The sequence below is a fragment of the Miscanthus floridulus genome, chromosome 17 (genome assembly GCF_019320115.1).
Source record: "Miscanthus floridulus cultivar M001 chromosome 17, ASM1932011v1, whole genome shotgun sequence".
Classification (NCBI taxonomy): Eukaryota; Viridiplantae; Streptophyta; class Magnoliopsida; order Poales; family Poaceae; genus Miscanthus; species Miscanthus floridulus.
Window position 1 is genome coordinate 21,794,863 of NC_089596.1, and position 14,848 is coordinate 21,809,710.

At 50.6% G+C, this 14,848-nt stretch overlaps 1 protein-coding gene across 1 annotated transcript; it reads right to left on the bottom strand.

Moving 5' to 3' along the window:
• Window positions 1-14,134: 14,134 nt before the first annotated feature.
• LOC136515393 (uncharacterized) lies at window positions 14,135-14,644 on the bottom strand. Its single transcript, XM_066508992.1, has one exon. It carries the CDS (start codon window positions 14,642-14,644, stop codon window positions 14,135-14,137), a length of 510 nt encoding a protein of 169 aa, XP_066365089.1.
• Between the last annotated feature and the right edge of the window lie 204 nt (window positions 14,645-14,848).

Genomic DNA, 14,848 nt, shown 5'->3' on the forward strand with positions numbered 1-14,848 from the left:
AGGGTTGATAGATCTTCTTGGACACACTGGCCGCTATGTTCCATCATGGGTCCATGAGTTCTACTCTTCTCTTTGGATTTAACCGAGGCACAGATTCATTCACTTTGCATTCAGAGGCCATGACTACAGGCTCTAGAGCTCGAGGGTCAAAGAGATTCTTAGGATTCTAGAGTCACCCATTCGCCTTTACGAGGTTTGCTATGGTCAAACAGAGCCTCCGAGACGCCCTCACGGCGGTCTTGTGCCTCCTACAGACCTTGTCAGAGTGTGCCTCACAGAGCCTTTTGGCGAGGGGTCGAGCAGGACACCACGTGATCTTACTCCTATAGCTCGGCTACTTGATGCTATTATGAGGAGGACTTTGCTTCTGAGGATGGGTTACCACGAGGGCTTGACTCGCATTCAGTTGTGGTTAGTGAATTCTCTGGTGTCTCAGACCATATTTGATATTTGGGATGTTATACTTTCAGAGCTAGAGGACACACTTGCTGAGGGTTTCAAAGGTCATCGTCAGCTGCCGTATGCTCACTGGATCACCTTCTTGATTCGAAAGGCAGTTACTCAGAAGTCCCCAGAGACGATGGCAGAGTACACAGGTGCCACTACTGAGTTTCCTCCATATAACATGACTCAGATGCTCCGCCACAGTAGTGCAAGGACACCTCGCCAGCCGAGCCACCGCCCAGAGGTCCTAGAGATAGCAGCCCAGCAGGATGAGATCATTAGGGGCATTGCAGCGATAGAGGAGGAGCAGCTAGATGCTCAGCAGGAGGGTGTGGTCGAGAGTGACCCTAGTGACAGCTGTGATGATGACTATCAGCCTATTCCTCATATGCCTCCTCGACCACATGACAAAAGAGGCTAGTGGCTCCAGCTCCGCTCCACCACAGCCACCGTAGACAGATCTAGCACTTCTTGTAGTACTTGAGTGGATGAGGCAGGATCAGGCACGCTAGGCATAGGAGACAGTAGCTGCACTTGCATAGGTTCCAGAGGCAGCAGCAGGCCATGCAGCAGCAACAGCTCATGATCCAGCAACAATTACTTGGTTTCATGCAGCATGTCTTTACTGCTATCAGGGTGGCTCCTCCATAGACTACACCTCAGATAGGCCAGCCTGCCACCACTTCAGTGACTCCAGCTGTACAGCCTAGTGGGCTTTAGAGTCAGGGATAGCTAGCTACTCAGTTTGCTTCACCTATAGAGCAGGTGTCCTAGTGGTTTGCTTTGCTAGTGATAGCCCAGGGTCCTCACTTCACTCCCATTGTTACGGGTTTCACTCCGCCTCAGAGTTCCTTAGTGCTAGTGATTGATACCCCAGTCTCCAGGAGCCTCGGTGCTACTTTCAGTGAGCTTACAGGGTAGCCTACACCTCTAGAGTTGCGAGTCCCTGTACCTACCACAGTTGCTCTAGTTACTGGGACTACTGAGATGCTCCCATCGTCTGTTGCATCATTAGAGCCACCTCCTACAGTGATGCTTCCAGAGTCACAGGCCACGCTAGTCCTGAGCAGACCCAGACCGCTTCACCTTCACTTCCAGTGACAGAGGGTCAGACCGCTCAGAGTTTAGGGTCCGAGGATGATGCTGCTCAGTTCCAGATTTCTCACTGCACCTCAACGCCTGACTCGACTGCTCCAGTCCCGTTGTCCGACCCTTAGGTTTTGGTGCTTGATGCCAAAGGGGGAGAGGGATCGAGTATGTTAGATCTAGGGGGAGCAGTACATCTAGGGGGAGCATATGATTCATTTCTTTTGGCTCTTTATGTGTTTATGTGTGATACATTATGCATTCACGTTTACCTTCATGCATTGCAATGCATTACATGCTTGTGATTGTGATACTTATGTGACATGTGTGCTCTCTACTTTGATTTATATATATGTCATGTCACTTGGTTATGCTCATTTGCTTTGCTTCCGCGTTTCACTCCGATTCAAATGAGCTTTACTTCATGTACTCTTGCTTAATTCATATCTATTGAGTACACCATGTTGGTTTGGGTCATATAAGCATGTCTAGCCCATTTGTTCTTATTGTCAAAAGCTTATATGAACCAAGCATGTTGAAAACCTCACTTATCTCTTTTACATACTCAAGGTTGTGTTGTCATCAATCACCAAAAAGGGGGAGATTGAAAGCATCTAGGCCCCTAGTTGGGTTTTGGTGATTAATGACAACACGAGATTACTATGACTAATGTATGTTTTGCATAGGCAATTTAAGTTAGGTCATGGTAATGGCAATTGATTGGGCAATCATGGTGGTCATGCTCCTAACGATGGAAATCGTTTTGGTTTTCAAAGGATGGACGACAAGGTTAAGGATGGACTAGTTCTAAGTGTCGTTTGGTGTTGAAGAGACACTTAGAGTAGTTTAGGACTTTGTCTTTCCTTTGGCCATACTATTAAGGGGGGTATGGACTAGTAGCTTGACCTAGGTGAGTCTAGTGGGTTAGGTGTGGTGCACACTTGTCAAATCTAGCACTAGGTAGCTCAGGAGTAGCCCTAAGATCAATTGGAGCAAACTTCATTCACATATGATTTTGAGATGGAAGCGAATGGAGGGTCAAATGATTGATCGGACGCTAGTCTGGTTGTGACCGGACGCTGAAGGGTGAGTCCGGTCAGTTCATTTGATCAACTGGAATCATCTGGTTGTGACCGGACACTGAGGGAAAAGTGACCGGATACTAGGTGCTAGAGTCCGGTCAACTCTAGAGAGGTTCTAGAGAGGGAGTTTCCTGATCAGACGCGTCCGGTCAGTGCTAACCGGACGCTGGTCAGGATCCGATAACTGACCGGACGCTGAACAGTGAAGTGACTAGACTCTGGGTGCTAGCGTCCGATCAACATTAGTAAGGTTCCAGAGAGCGTTTTTCTTGACCGGACGCGTCCAGTCAGTGCTGACCGGACGCAGGTCAGAGTCCGGTCAGAACTTAACGGCTCTTTCTGACACAGTGGTGGGGATAACTGACCGGAGCGTCTGGTCACCCCGCAGAGTGATGACTCAGCCTCTAAACGTTATGTTTTGAATGAGGGGGTACAAATACTTACTCCACTCGTCCAAGGGAGGTCTCTGGCCCATTTGTTCAGCTGAGAAACACCCTTGAGAGTGCAAAGGAGAGCAAGAGCCTAGTGAGAGCTTTCTTCTTCCTCTGTTGCCATAGCTTTTGGCCATCTAGTCCACGCTGGCTGGCGCCCGTTCACCCCCTCCTCACCTACCGGAGGTCGCCTCACCTGCATGCGCTCCGAAACTTTCCTCATTCCGCCCATCGTACCGTGGGATGTCGTCTTGCACGTGCCCATGCTGGAGCTCGCCTCGGTCCTGGCTGCCGCTCACCACTGGAGCCCGCCTCGCCCCAACATACCCCCAGATCTTGCCTTAGTCCCGCATTCCACCGGAGCTTGACCCCACAAACTAGAGATCTGGCTCCACGCCCTGTCGATAAAGCCGCTTGCCTTGACTTGAGCCCAACGTCGAGCCCTGTCATGCTTCGCTTGCCTCACCAGAAAGATCTGTTTTGGCATGCGTGGCAGGGCAGTCATGCAGGCTGATGTTATGACCGGTTCCAATGGAGATGCTTCCACGTATAGATGCTATGGCCACATACATAAGAGATACTTCGGATCACATGTCACCTTCTCATTAGACAACGTGACCACTTTTATTCTTGCACGTTTGAGGTTCTTATTGGACCACGTGTCGTGTCCCTGTTGTTCCACTTGTCAGTTTTTATTGGCACACGTGTCATGATGCCGTTAGTCCAGATGATACTTTTTCATTGGACCATGTGTCTTGTTTTGATTGGCCTGCATGACAGTTTTTTATTCGACCAGCGTCACGATGTTGTACGTCCACATGTCATTTTTTAATTTGGCCATGTGGCTTGATGATTTTCTTCCATGTCTCAGATTTTTATTGGCTCATGTGGTATGTCCTGGCCCTTGCATTGTGTCATGCACTGGTTCATCCACATATCAAATTTTTATTGGCTCTTGCATCATGTCATGCACTGGTTCATCCACATATCAATTTTTTTTTATCACGTGGCATGTCCTAGTTTTACCACGTGCACAACAATCCTTCGTCAAAAAAATAATTTTAGCTGCCGCACAGAATGACTACGTAATTATTGAACCTAACGATCAAAAACAACAATTCACAGTTCACACATCAGCAGCAAACCACCGACAGAGTTTCACATATCAAGCCACGAGTCGACACATCAAATCACAAATGTTCACTACATCAAGCTCATAGGAGTTCAAGACTGATAGTTACCAGAGCTGAATAGCAAGATACGCTCAAGGAGCCTATTGTAATCCTCCTGCTGTTTCTTGAACTGCAAACTCATTTTGAATCTTTTGTGTCTTCCTCTTTAGTTGATCCACTTGTTCAACGAGGGCAGCTGAACTTTCCTGTTCAGCAACAAGCTATTCCCAAAGCGCTCTTCGCCGATGTGTCTTTTCTAGTGGAGCTTGTCGGGATACCAGTATTGTTCAAAAAAAGGTGTTACAGCTACCATAGGAGAGGATCTTGGAAACAACATCAGCACTAGCCATTCGTTGCTACCCATCAGCAACATGCTCTGCTCGTATAGTTTTCATAGCTTCATGTGAAATTCAAGTAATAAACTTTAGGTTACAGATAGTGGAAGAGGACTTAAATTGAAAACCAAGAGATTAATTCATAACTATGTAGGTAACATATTGATTGGTGTAAAATTACAACTTCAAAGTTAAATGATGATGTCACATTAGGCTCCTGCTACTTTTCCTTGTTTTATGGCAATGACTTCAGCAGATTTCAAGGAAAACAAATGAAAGTACATACAACTACTTCTCTTGCTACATCGTTCAGACCCCTTTTTCTACTGGTATGGAAGTCCTTTAAGACTTCCACCACATCAATATCTTCATCAGGTGAACCATGTTGTTCATCGAGTTCTTGATTGTATTCTACATCCTTCCTATTGTTCTCCTTCTGTTAGCAATGCATATGTGTTTCTGTTTATACAAAGGAAAGAGTAATAATAAAACATAATCATCACTTACAAATGATTGCAGCTGGGGAACATAGGAACAAAATCTTGTAGCCTAATGGTACTTGACTTTTTTCATGATTTTTCTTGTTCTTCTTAGATACTTTCTATAACTATATTTCTGTTAGACTGCAGCACAAGTAGATCATAGAAAGACTAGACAAGAAATCGATGAACTCTCACACACCTTATTCTTGGCACTTGACCACTTTTTGACAAGTGCACTCCATTGTGCATCATTCATATAAGAGACAGGAGAGTTCGTACTTATCTGATCAGCTGAGACGCCATTAAAATAGGCTTGCTTCAACCTGTAGCGTGTTTGTCATGTCTCAGACTAGAATGCACTCCGACATGCTTGTTGTCAATGCCCAGCCTTCCTTGCAGTAGTGTGAATGCAAATTAAATCCCTTACTAAGTTGCTCAAGGCAGAGTTGAATTTCAAAAGGGGATATCCATACTTACAGCTAGCTTGCCCACAAATCCTGAGTTCGACCCCGTGGGAGCGAATTTCAAGCTAGGGTTAAATATGCTAGGGAACTCTGCTTCACAGTCTTCCTTTAGAAAAAAACATAGTTGTGTAGTATATTGTAAGAGAAATCAATGGACAAATAGTACCTTGATAGATTCTTCTAATCGTAATGCGCCTTCTTATAATGATATGCCCAGTTATCCAGCTTGTTCGCTTGTTGGTTTCAGCCAGGGCTTATTAGCCAGTCAACAGTATTTTTCCTCTCACAACAAACCAGCACCAGTCAACTCAAATCAGCCCAGCAACCAACCAGCGAACAGGCTGATCATAAAGAGGGGACCACCATATATTTTGTGAATTAATGTTAGTCCATCTATCTACAACTAAAATATTTATAAGAGAATCGTTGACAGGCGTGCGAAACAAATCATCGCTCGCTCCCGCTCCCTTTGTGCGAAACAAAACCTTGCGCGCTCGCTTCCCCAGGCGCACGCTCCCTAGGTGCATGGACCAACTCTCCATCCCCTCGCGAGATACCGCCTTCAATCGCGCTCCTTCCTCTTGCCACGACCAATTACGCTCCCTCCTCCCTTTCCCTTAGCCCCGCGGTCGCCCACGCCACCGCCTTCTCTTCCTGCCGTCCGCTGGTCGCACAGGCGCCGCGTCTACCACGCCGTCCTCACCTGCGCTCGCCCATGCCACCGCCTCCTCACTCCCTGCCGTGCGCAGCAGCCGCAAGCCCGTGCCATGGAGGAGCACCGTGGGATTAACCTCTCGTCCGCGACCTCAACTTCTGCCTCTACGTCCCACGGAGGATCTGGTTTATACCACCTCGACGACGATCCCTTCTCCGCACATCTGGTTTTTCCTCGCCGCCCTGTCCCGAGCCATCAGCCTGGTGCCTGCGGCCGCGGGTAGCAGCCAGCCGCTCCCCATAGAAGATGCTGCCGTCACCGGCCTGTTCGTTGGGGGAGAGCACGCGCGGCCGCCCTGCCTAGCGCCTGGGCTCCCCGGCGCCCCACCTCCACGAGCCCCGCGCTCGCCTCGTCCCCTCTCTTTCCCTCTCCCCATTCCCTGCCTTCTTCTCCGCTTGGTCGAAGCCACTGCCGCCGCCTGCTCCTCGATCTGTTCGCGTCGTGAACTCTTCCTCCCTCCGCAGGCCACGGTGAGCCATAACCCAAAGCCGGACTTCCTCGTTGACGGTCATCGTGACCTGAAGCCCCAAGGCAAGATCCCCTGTTGTCCTCCCCTCCGCTCTCCACTGCTCCTCTCTCCTTTTCTCTCGGTCATCTTCCTCCTCTGTACTCCTTCAGTCCTTCCTCCTCTGTATAAATTTCAGAGGCATATTATTAAATCCTTCTCTGCCTTAGTGTGTCTGCTCTGTAGGTACTTGGTATGTAGTTGTGTTGCATCTACAGACTACGTACGTCTTTGCGGATATAATATGCCTCTTAAATCTTCAATTGTGATTCATTGTCTGTTGGTGTGGTGTTGCATATACAGATTACATCAAGGCATGAAGATTAACTTTAATTTGTTCAGCTACACATATTCGGTATAATTTGGTCACCGCCTAGCGCCTTTTCTAATGGCTCTGATTCTTAAAGGGTGACATCATGATGACGTCATATAGTCTCTTTTCCCTATAGTTATAAATAAAGAAAACTAGAAATACAATTCCAGTATACACTTATACAGAACCGATATCCGTGGCCGTGAAACCCAATAACCAGCAGCCGGCAGCCGTACGGCCGGCGGCCGCCTACAGCTGCGAGCACCCAGCAGCGAGGGACGTGTATTTGATTCTAGAGATTACTCGTTCTATAGCCCATGTGCAATTTCATGTGATTCTTCTGTACAGTAGACCATAAACGAGGATATATGCATGGTTCTATATATTGAATACTTAATTAGCAGTACACCATGGTAGCAACAAACTCCTCAATGAGTAGTACACTGCATATATATGCCTCAAAGGGTGAAGAGTATTTAACCCTTCAGTGCACCAATGTTTTGCAATATATGCCTCATTGAGTACAGTGTATGCAGAATCGAACTCAAGTTGGAGGATTTTGACTGGTTCAATATATAGGACATCATGTCTGAAAAATATCAAATATGCATGAGCGTTAGATGCCGCTGAAGATTGGTTGTCCGGTCATATTGCTTAGGAACATTGACCCTGCGAACGGACTTTGTAATGGTACCAGGCTTATTATACGGGGGTTCCAAAAGAATACCATCAACGCAGAAATTGTGTTGGGACAGCACGCTGGAAAGTGGGTTTTTCTACCTCGAATACCCTTATGCCCGTCGGACGATGAGATGTTCCCTTTACAATTTAAGCGAAAGCAGTTCCCTATTCGGCTTAGCTTCGCAATGACTGTTAACAAGGCACAGGGGCAGACTATCCCTAACGTCGGGGTATACTTGCCGGAACCAGTGTTCTCGCATGGCCAATTGTATGTGGCGCTATCAAGAGCTACAGCAAGATCGAACATTAGGATCTTGGCTGTGCCGGCTGCTGAGAAGGACGTGAACAAGGAAAAAGAGAAACGGAAGGGGAAGAAGAGACCGACGAAGGATATATTCACAAAGAATATTGTATATAAAGAGGTTCTAACTCTATGAAAGAGATAATGCATTCCACGTCGATGCATATTTTTTCAAGATACATAAATAGTACTTTAACTTTAAAAATTAACAAACAACTTATGTGCAGGATACTTGTAACTACAGCTTCAACTATTCTGCAGCTACACAGGGTACGGTCCCTGGTATTGGGGTTTGACTTGTGCGCCCTGCCTTACTTTCTCCGTCCGTTTCCTGGTCCTTACCGAGCGGGCGTCCCCGGTCGGTTGGTTCCAGTCGGCTCTGATCGTGTCAGTCGGAGAAGAGTGGTTAGCAGGGGTTTGATGCACCCCCCGGTCGGAGACGCGGGGTCGGAGTCGGAAGCGGTGTCTGGCCAGGCCTTCCGGTCGGAGAGGCCATCCGGAGGCGGGCTGGAGATCGAAGCGAGTGCTTCCGGTCGGAGAGGTGGGCCGAAGTCGGAAGCGGCGCCGTTCTTCCATGGCCAAGCCTTTCGGTCGGTGACTTGATCACCCTTCCGGCCTGTCGTTTGGGCCGGCCCATGAGTTGCGCGTTGTCTGCCTGGGCCGAGCCTTTGTTGGGAAGCCGGTCCGCGAGGGACCCCGGGTTTATGAACCAGACAGGAGCCCCTGAGCCCCCGGGCGATTCGGGTAGAATCGTCTGGGGGATTTTTGTCTTGACGGCGGGTGTAGCCCCCGAGCCCCCGGGTGATTCGGGCAGAATTGTCTGGGGGGTTTTTGGTTTGCCAGCGGGGGAAGTTTTTTCGTTTCGTCAGTGGGTGCGCGCGAGCGCACCCGTGGGTGTAGCCTCCGAGCCCTCGGGCGATTCAGGCATAATTGTCCGAGGAGTTCTTGTCAGCGGACATGTGTGTGTGTGTTTTAGTCAAGACGGAGTCGTTTAGCCAAGGCATTGTTGCGCAGCCGAGGTTTTAGTTTTTTAGGGATTGGATGAGATGGAGCTCACTGACCCTGACGTAGGTGCGCGCCGTGGGATCGGGTGAGTCGGAGTCGTGGATCCTGGCGTCGGTGCGCGCCGCAGGATCGGGTGAGTTAGTTTGGGGATCGGACGAAACGGAGCTCATTGATCCTAGCGTCGATGCACGCCATGGGATTGGGCGAGTCGGAGTCGTGGATCCTGGCGTCGGTGCATGCCGTGGGATTGGGCGAGTTAGTTTAGTTAGTTTGTTAGTTCAGGGATCGGACAAGACGGTGCTCACGGATCCTGGCGTCGGTGCGCGCCGTGGGATCGAGCGAGTCGGAGTCGTGGATCCTGGCCTCGGTGCAGCCGGTGCGGCTGAGGCAGTTAGTTTAGTTAGTTTGTTAGTTCAGGGATCGGACGAGACAGTGCTCGCGGATCCTGGCGTCGGTGCGTGCTATGGGATCGGGCGAGTTGGAGTCGTGGATCCTGATGGGGCGAGTTCGGGGTCACAGACCCAGGCGTTTGGTGTGCAGTCGAAGCGTAGCCAGATGGGGTGAGTTAGGGGTCGCAGACCTAGGTGTTGTCTTGAGCCCCCAAGCCCTGTTGGGCCTTGGTAGGGGTCGGTTTGAGTTTGCGTGCGTTACCCCATCCTCGGTTTCTAAAAACCGGAGGGGCTCAGTTTTGTCCCTTGTCCCGATCGCTCGGGCTCGAGTGACGCGCTCGGTGAGTGCGCTAACGGGTATGATCGAGTGGAATCCGGGTCTGTCGTTCGTGACGGGGTCGGCATAGCCCTCTTGTGACATTCCACTGCTCCTTTACCTGCAACCCGGCAGATGCCTGGGTCGTTCCGGACACCGACCCAGGTGGCCTAACGGCCTCCCCTCGATGGAGATTCTTTGGGCTTGGCGAGAGGTTTAGGATCGAACAAGAAAGTTGAGATGACCCTGTCTGCTAGACTAGGTGAGGGCCGCAAGGGGCTCATCTGTGTTTTTCTCCCCTGGCTCTGTTTGACGTGGGGTGGCCTCGAGCCCTTCGTGGGCCGGCCTTCAAACCCCGGTCGATCGTTGCTCTTGTTGGATGAGGCAACTGCCGCTTCATGACGCAACATAGAGCGTTATGATGCATTTCGCTACATGTGCGATGCTTAGTTCTCGAGCCCCCGGGCGGTTCAGGGCCCGAATCATCCAGGGGGCATGGGCGTATGGAATGAATGCACGTATGGATGTATGAATGAATTATATAAAGAAAGAAATAACTGGGTTTGGTACTGTTACCTTGATGACTCGAGTGACGGGGTTTGAAGAGCTCCATTCGGGAATGTCCGACCGGGACCCATGCTCGTCGTTCGTGACAAAGTCGGCATGGCCTGCATGGGGCACCCCTTTGCTCCTTACCTATCTCTCGGTGTTTTTCTGAGCCATTCGATCGACTTTAGGAAGCCCGACGGTCTCTCCTGGCAGAGATCTCATTTGTTCGGGGTTTTCCAAGTCCCGCCTGGGAAGGCAGAGAGCCTGCTGCATGTGGTGATGCTTTGTTTCTCGTGCCTGGTCGTGCGATAGTGGTGGGCCATACCCAGGCCACATTCCATCTGACCAGGCATCGCTTCGTCTAACCAGGCATCATTCCGTCGGTCAGTGTGCGTCCCATCGTTTCCCATCCGCATTGAATGGGGGAAGGGAGAGAGTTTTTTGCTCTGATCTTTTGCCCCTCTTCAGCTGTCGTGTCTCCTCCTTAAATAGGGGGGGAAGAGGGGGCTTTTTGTCATAGTCCTTTGCCTGTTCTCCAGCCATTGCCTCTCCTTCTTCTTCCTCATCACCGAGAGTGCCTGTATGCCACGGCGGTTCCTAAGTGAGAGAGAGGGTAAGCGAGGGGGAGGACTTACAGATCCTTTCGTGAATCCGGAGCGTGATGTTGAGCTGGAGGCTACCCGTGGTGGTGTTGGACATCTTTACCTGAGAAGGGGCGGCTTCCGCTGAAGGAGGTGGCGCGCTGGATTCGTCTACGAGGCCTTTTTTGGGATGGAGCCGTGTGTGGATTTTTCCTGGTGGATCTTCACCGGACGAGCCTTGTCAGAGGGGAAGTTGCCCAGGATCATGCTGGTTGAGGGTTCCGTGCCTTGGTGGCAGCGTCCCTGCCTAGGAGCTGTTGCGCTCGCCGAAGTCGAGGGAGCAAAACCGGGCACGTGTCGTGGCCTTACTTTTGGCACCAGATGATGTCGCCGAGCGACCGTAGTAGCATTTAGAGTAGAAGTAGTCAGCAAATGTAATTGTTAAGTTTGTGGGGAGCCCCCGTGTGAACGTTCTTGTGTAATTAATGACTATAGTCAGTTTCATTTTTTGTAATGGAGTCACTCCATTCGGGGAAGCTTGTCCCTTTCGTTCCATAGTTTCACCTTAGCATAATTTTGTTTTGTTATTCTTTCTTTTTCGTACCTGCCTATTCATTCCGTAGGATGCAACCTTGGTAGCCCGAGGCGTGGCCCGCGAGGCTCAGCTGCTCATAACCGTAGGTAGAGGCGGGGTATGATTGGTTGGAATATTTTAAAGCAAAGATACGTAAGGCAATTCAAAGGAACGAACTACCCTTCTGTTCGGGTAGGAAGGAGTTTTTACCATATGACAGTAAACGAAAAAAGAGAGGTAGTATTTAGTATTGTACCCTTATGGAGCACCGAGCGACCCGGGCTAAAAGTGATGAGGACATCGCCACGCTGGACACACCGACACCATGGTCTTCCCCAAGTTGCAATTCGTTCCCAACTCAGTTGCCACGTCGCCCTCGGATTCAGTAGACACGTCGTCACTGTTTCGGTCATAACTTTCTCATACGACATCGAAACGGGCCGTTCTTGGATGCATTGGAAAGGGGACGACGACGCCGTCGTTTTGGATCTGGTCCCAGCTCCAGAAGGTCCGTGGATCATTCTGTGTGACCACGGCAAGGTGCTGCGTCACCTATTTGGGCCAAATTGGCCATGTATCGTGTCGGGCCTTAAGCCCAAGTTGTGGGCGCCCAACCCCTGGCCGTCCCCAACCCTAGGTCAAGTCTTAGACTATAAACACAGCCGCCGCCGCTGCTACACAATCGGGTTTTTGTTTAGAGTTTAGTTTTCCATCGAGAAACTGAATCGTTCATTGTAATTGTGGTGACAAATCCTTTTACAGTGATCCAGGGCCCCCATTCTTGATCTCCTCCACTGTGTCGATTAGTCCTTTGGAACCGAGTTCTTGAATCCTCTATTGATATTCGTGTCATTCATATTTGCAATTTCAGATTGCGTGTTTTACCTTCTTGCTTGTGCTCTTCGATTCGCTTGCAGGAAAAGCCTTCTTGGCGAGGTCAATCAAGTTGTGCTTGGTTGATAACCAACGGAGCAGTGGTGTAACGGTTGCAGGGTTCGAATCGTGTCTGATTTGAAGCTGGATCGCCAACGTCGAGATCTCCACAAATCGAACTTACCGGCTACCTCTCGGAAGATCGGGCCTGTACTCATCAAAAAGTGTTCGGGCCAGGGTGCTTGACAGGAGCAAGTGTTTGACCAAAAGGCGGTAAGACAGAATTTAGGGGAAAAAATGACATAGTTGTTCAATGTTCCAAGTGTTGGTGAGAACATTGCCATTGTCATCCTCCAGTCGGTAGGCGCCCGGTCAGATCACTTCGGTTATGGTATAGGGTCCTTCCCATGGTGGAGAGAGTTTGTGTTTTTCCTTCGTTGATTGGGTCCTTCGGAGCACGAGATCACCGACTTCGAGGGTCCTCCCCCTGATCTTCCTTTCGTGGTACCTGCGGAGAGTTTGTTGGTTGTGAGTGGAGTGGATGACGGTTGTCTTGTGGGCCTCTTCGAGCAGGTCAACTACGTCTTGCTGTGCCTCCGTGGCTCGATCGTGGTCGAAAGCCTTCACTCTTGGGGCACCATGGTCGAGGTCAGAGAGTAGCACTGCCTCAGCTCCGTAGGCCAGGAAGAAGGGTGTGAACCCTATGGATCGGTTCAGGGTCATTCTCAAGCTCCAGAGGATCGCTAGGACCTCTTCAACCCATCGCCCGGCGTATTTGTTGAGTCGGTCGAAGATGCGTGACTTAAGTCCCAGGAGGACCATGCCATTAGCACGCTCGACCTGACCGTTAGTACGTGGGTGTCCGACTGAGGCCCAGTCAATCCTGATGCCGTATCCATCACTGAAGTCCAGGAACTTCTTCCCGGTGAAGTTAGTCCCGTGGTCAGTGATGATGCAGTTGGGGACGCCGAATCGGTAGATGATGTCGAGGAAGAATTTGACCGCCTCTTCCGAGCAGATGTTGGTGATGGGCTTGGCCTCTATCCACTTGGTGAACTTGTTGACTGCTATGAGTAGGTGTGTGAAACCGCCCGGGCCCTTTTTTAGGGGTCCTACCATGTTGAGGCCCCAGACCGCGAATGGCCAGGTGGTGGGGATGGTTTGAAGCTCCTGTGCTGGCAACTGAGTTTGCCGAGCATAGAATTGGCATCCCTCACACCTACGGACGACCTCCTCTGCATCCCGTAGTGCGGTGGGCCAGTAAAAACCTTGATGAAAGGCTTTTCCGACCAGCGACCTCGGGGCCGCGTGATGTCCACAGATTCCGGCGTGGACCTCAAGGAGGAGCTATTTCCCTTGGTCGGTAGGGATGCACTTCATGAGTAACCCCGATGGACTTCATTTGTAGAGGTCATTATCGAGCACGACGAAGGTCTTAGCGCATCGAGTGATCCGTCATGCTTCAGTCTTCTCGGGTGGGAGAACGTCCTCGAGGAGGTAGGCGAGTAGCAATGCTCGCCAATCGGTTTGATCGGGTACTAATATGGCGACGTCAGTGAGTGTTGTCGTCATAGAGGTACTGGGGTCGAAGCCCCCGAGCACCAGCTTCGCGTCGGGGTTAGAGCCCCTGGGCGTCGGATTGGCGTTAGGGTGTCTTTGGACCGGACCTTCTAGGATGCGGGTGGATGGCTCGTGGAGGTCATTGATGAAGACTCCACTCGGGGACGGATCCCGCCTGGCGGCCAATTTCACGAGAAAATCGGCGGCGTCGTTGTCCTTTCGGGGGACGTGGTGCAGCTCGATTCCCTAGAATTTGTCCTTGAGCTTGCATACCTCCTAGCAGTATGCTGCCATGAGGGGGCTCTTACAGAAGGATTCCTTCATGACTTGATCAACGACCAACTCCGAGTCACCGTGAACGTAGAGTTGCATAGCGCCGAGCTCGATGGCGATGCGCAGTCCGCTGATGAGGGCTTCATATTCCGTGGTGTTGTTTGAGGCCGAAAAATGGAGGCGGATGGCATAGCAGAGCTTACTCCTGTCCGGGGATATCAGTACCACTCTAGCCCCCGAGCCAGGCCCCATTACAGACCCGTCGAAGTACATAGTCCAGTACTCGTGGGTAACATCTGGGGTCGGGAGCTGGACCTCCGTCCATTTAGTGACAAAGTCCATGAGAGCCTGAGACTTGATCGCAGTATGAGGGATATACCTGATGTCATGGCCCATGAGTTCAAGTGCCCACTTGGAGATCCATCCCGTAGCATCGCGATTGCGGATGATGTCCCCGAGTGGGCATGAAGTGATGACCGCAACTTCGTGGTCGGTGAAGTAGTGCAGGAGCATCTAGGTTGCCATCAGCATGGTGTACAGGAGTTTCTGCACCTAGGGGTACCAGACCTTGGGGTCGATAAGTACTTCCCCGACGAAGTATACGGGTCTCTAGACCTTGAGCTGGTGTCTCGGCTCCTCCCATTCGAAGACTAGGGTGGCGCTCACCATGTGGTTGCTTGCCATGACATAAAGGAGGAGGGGTTCTCCCCGTTCGGG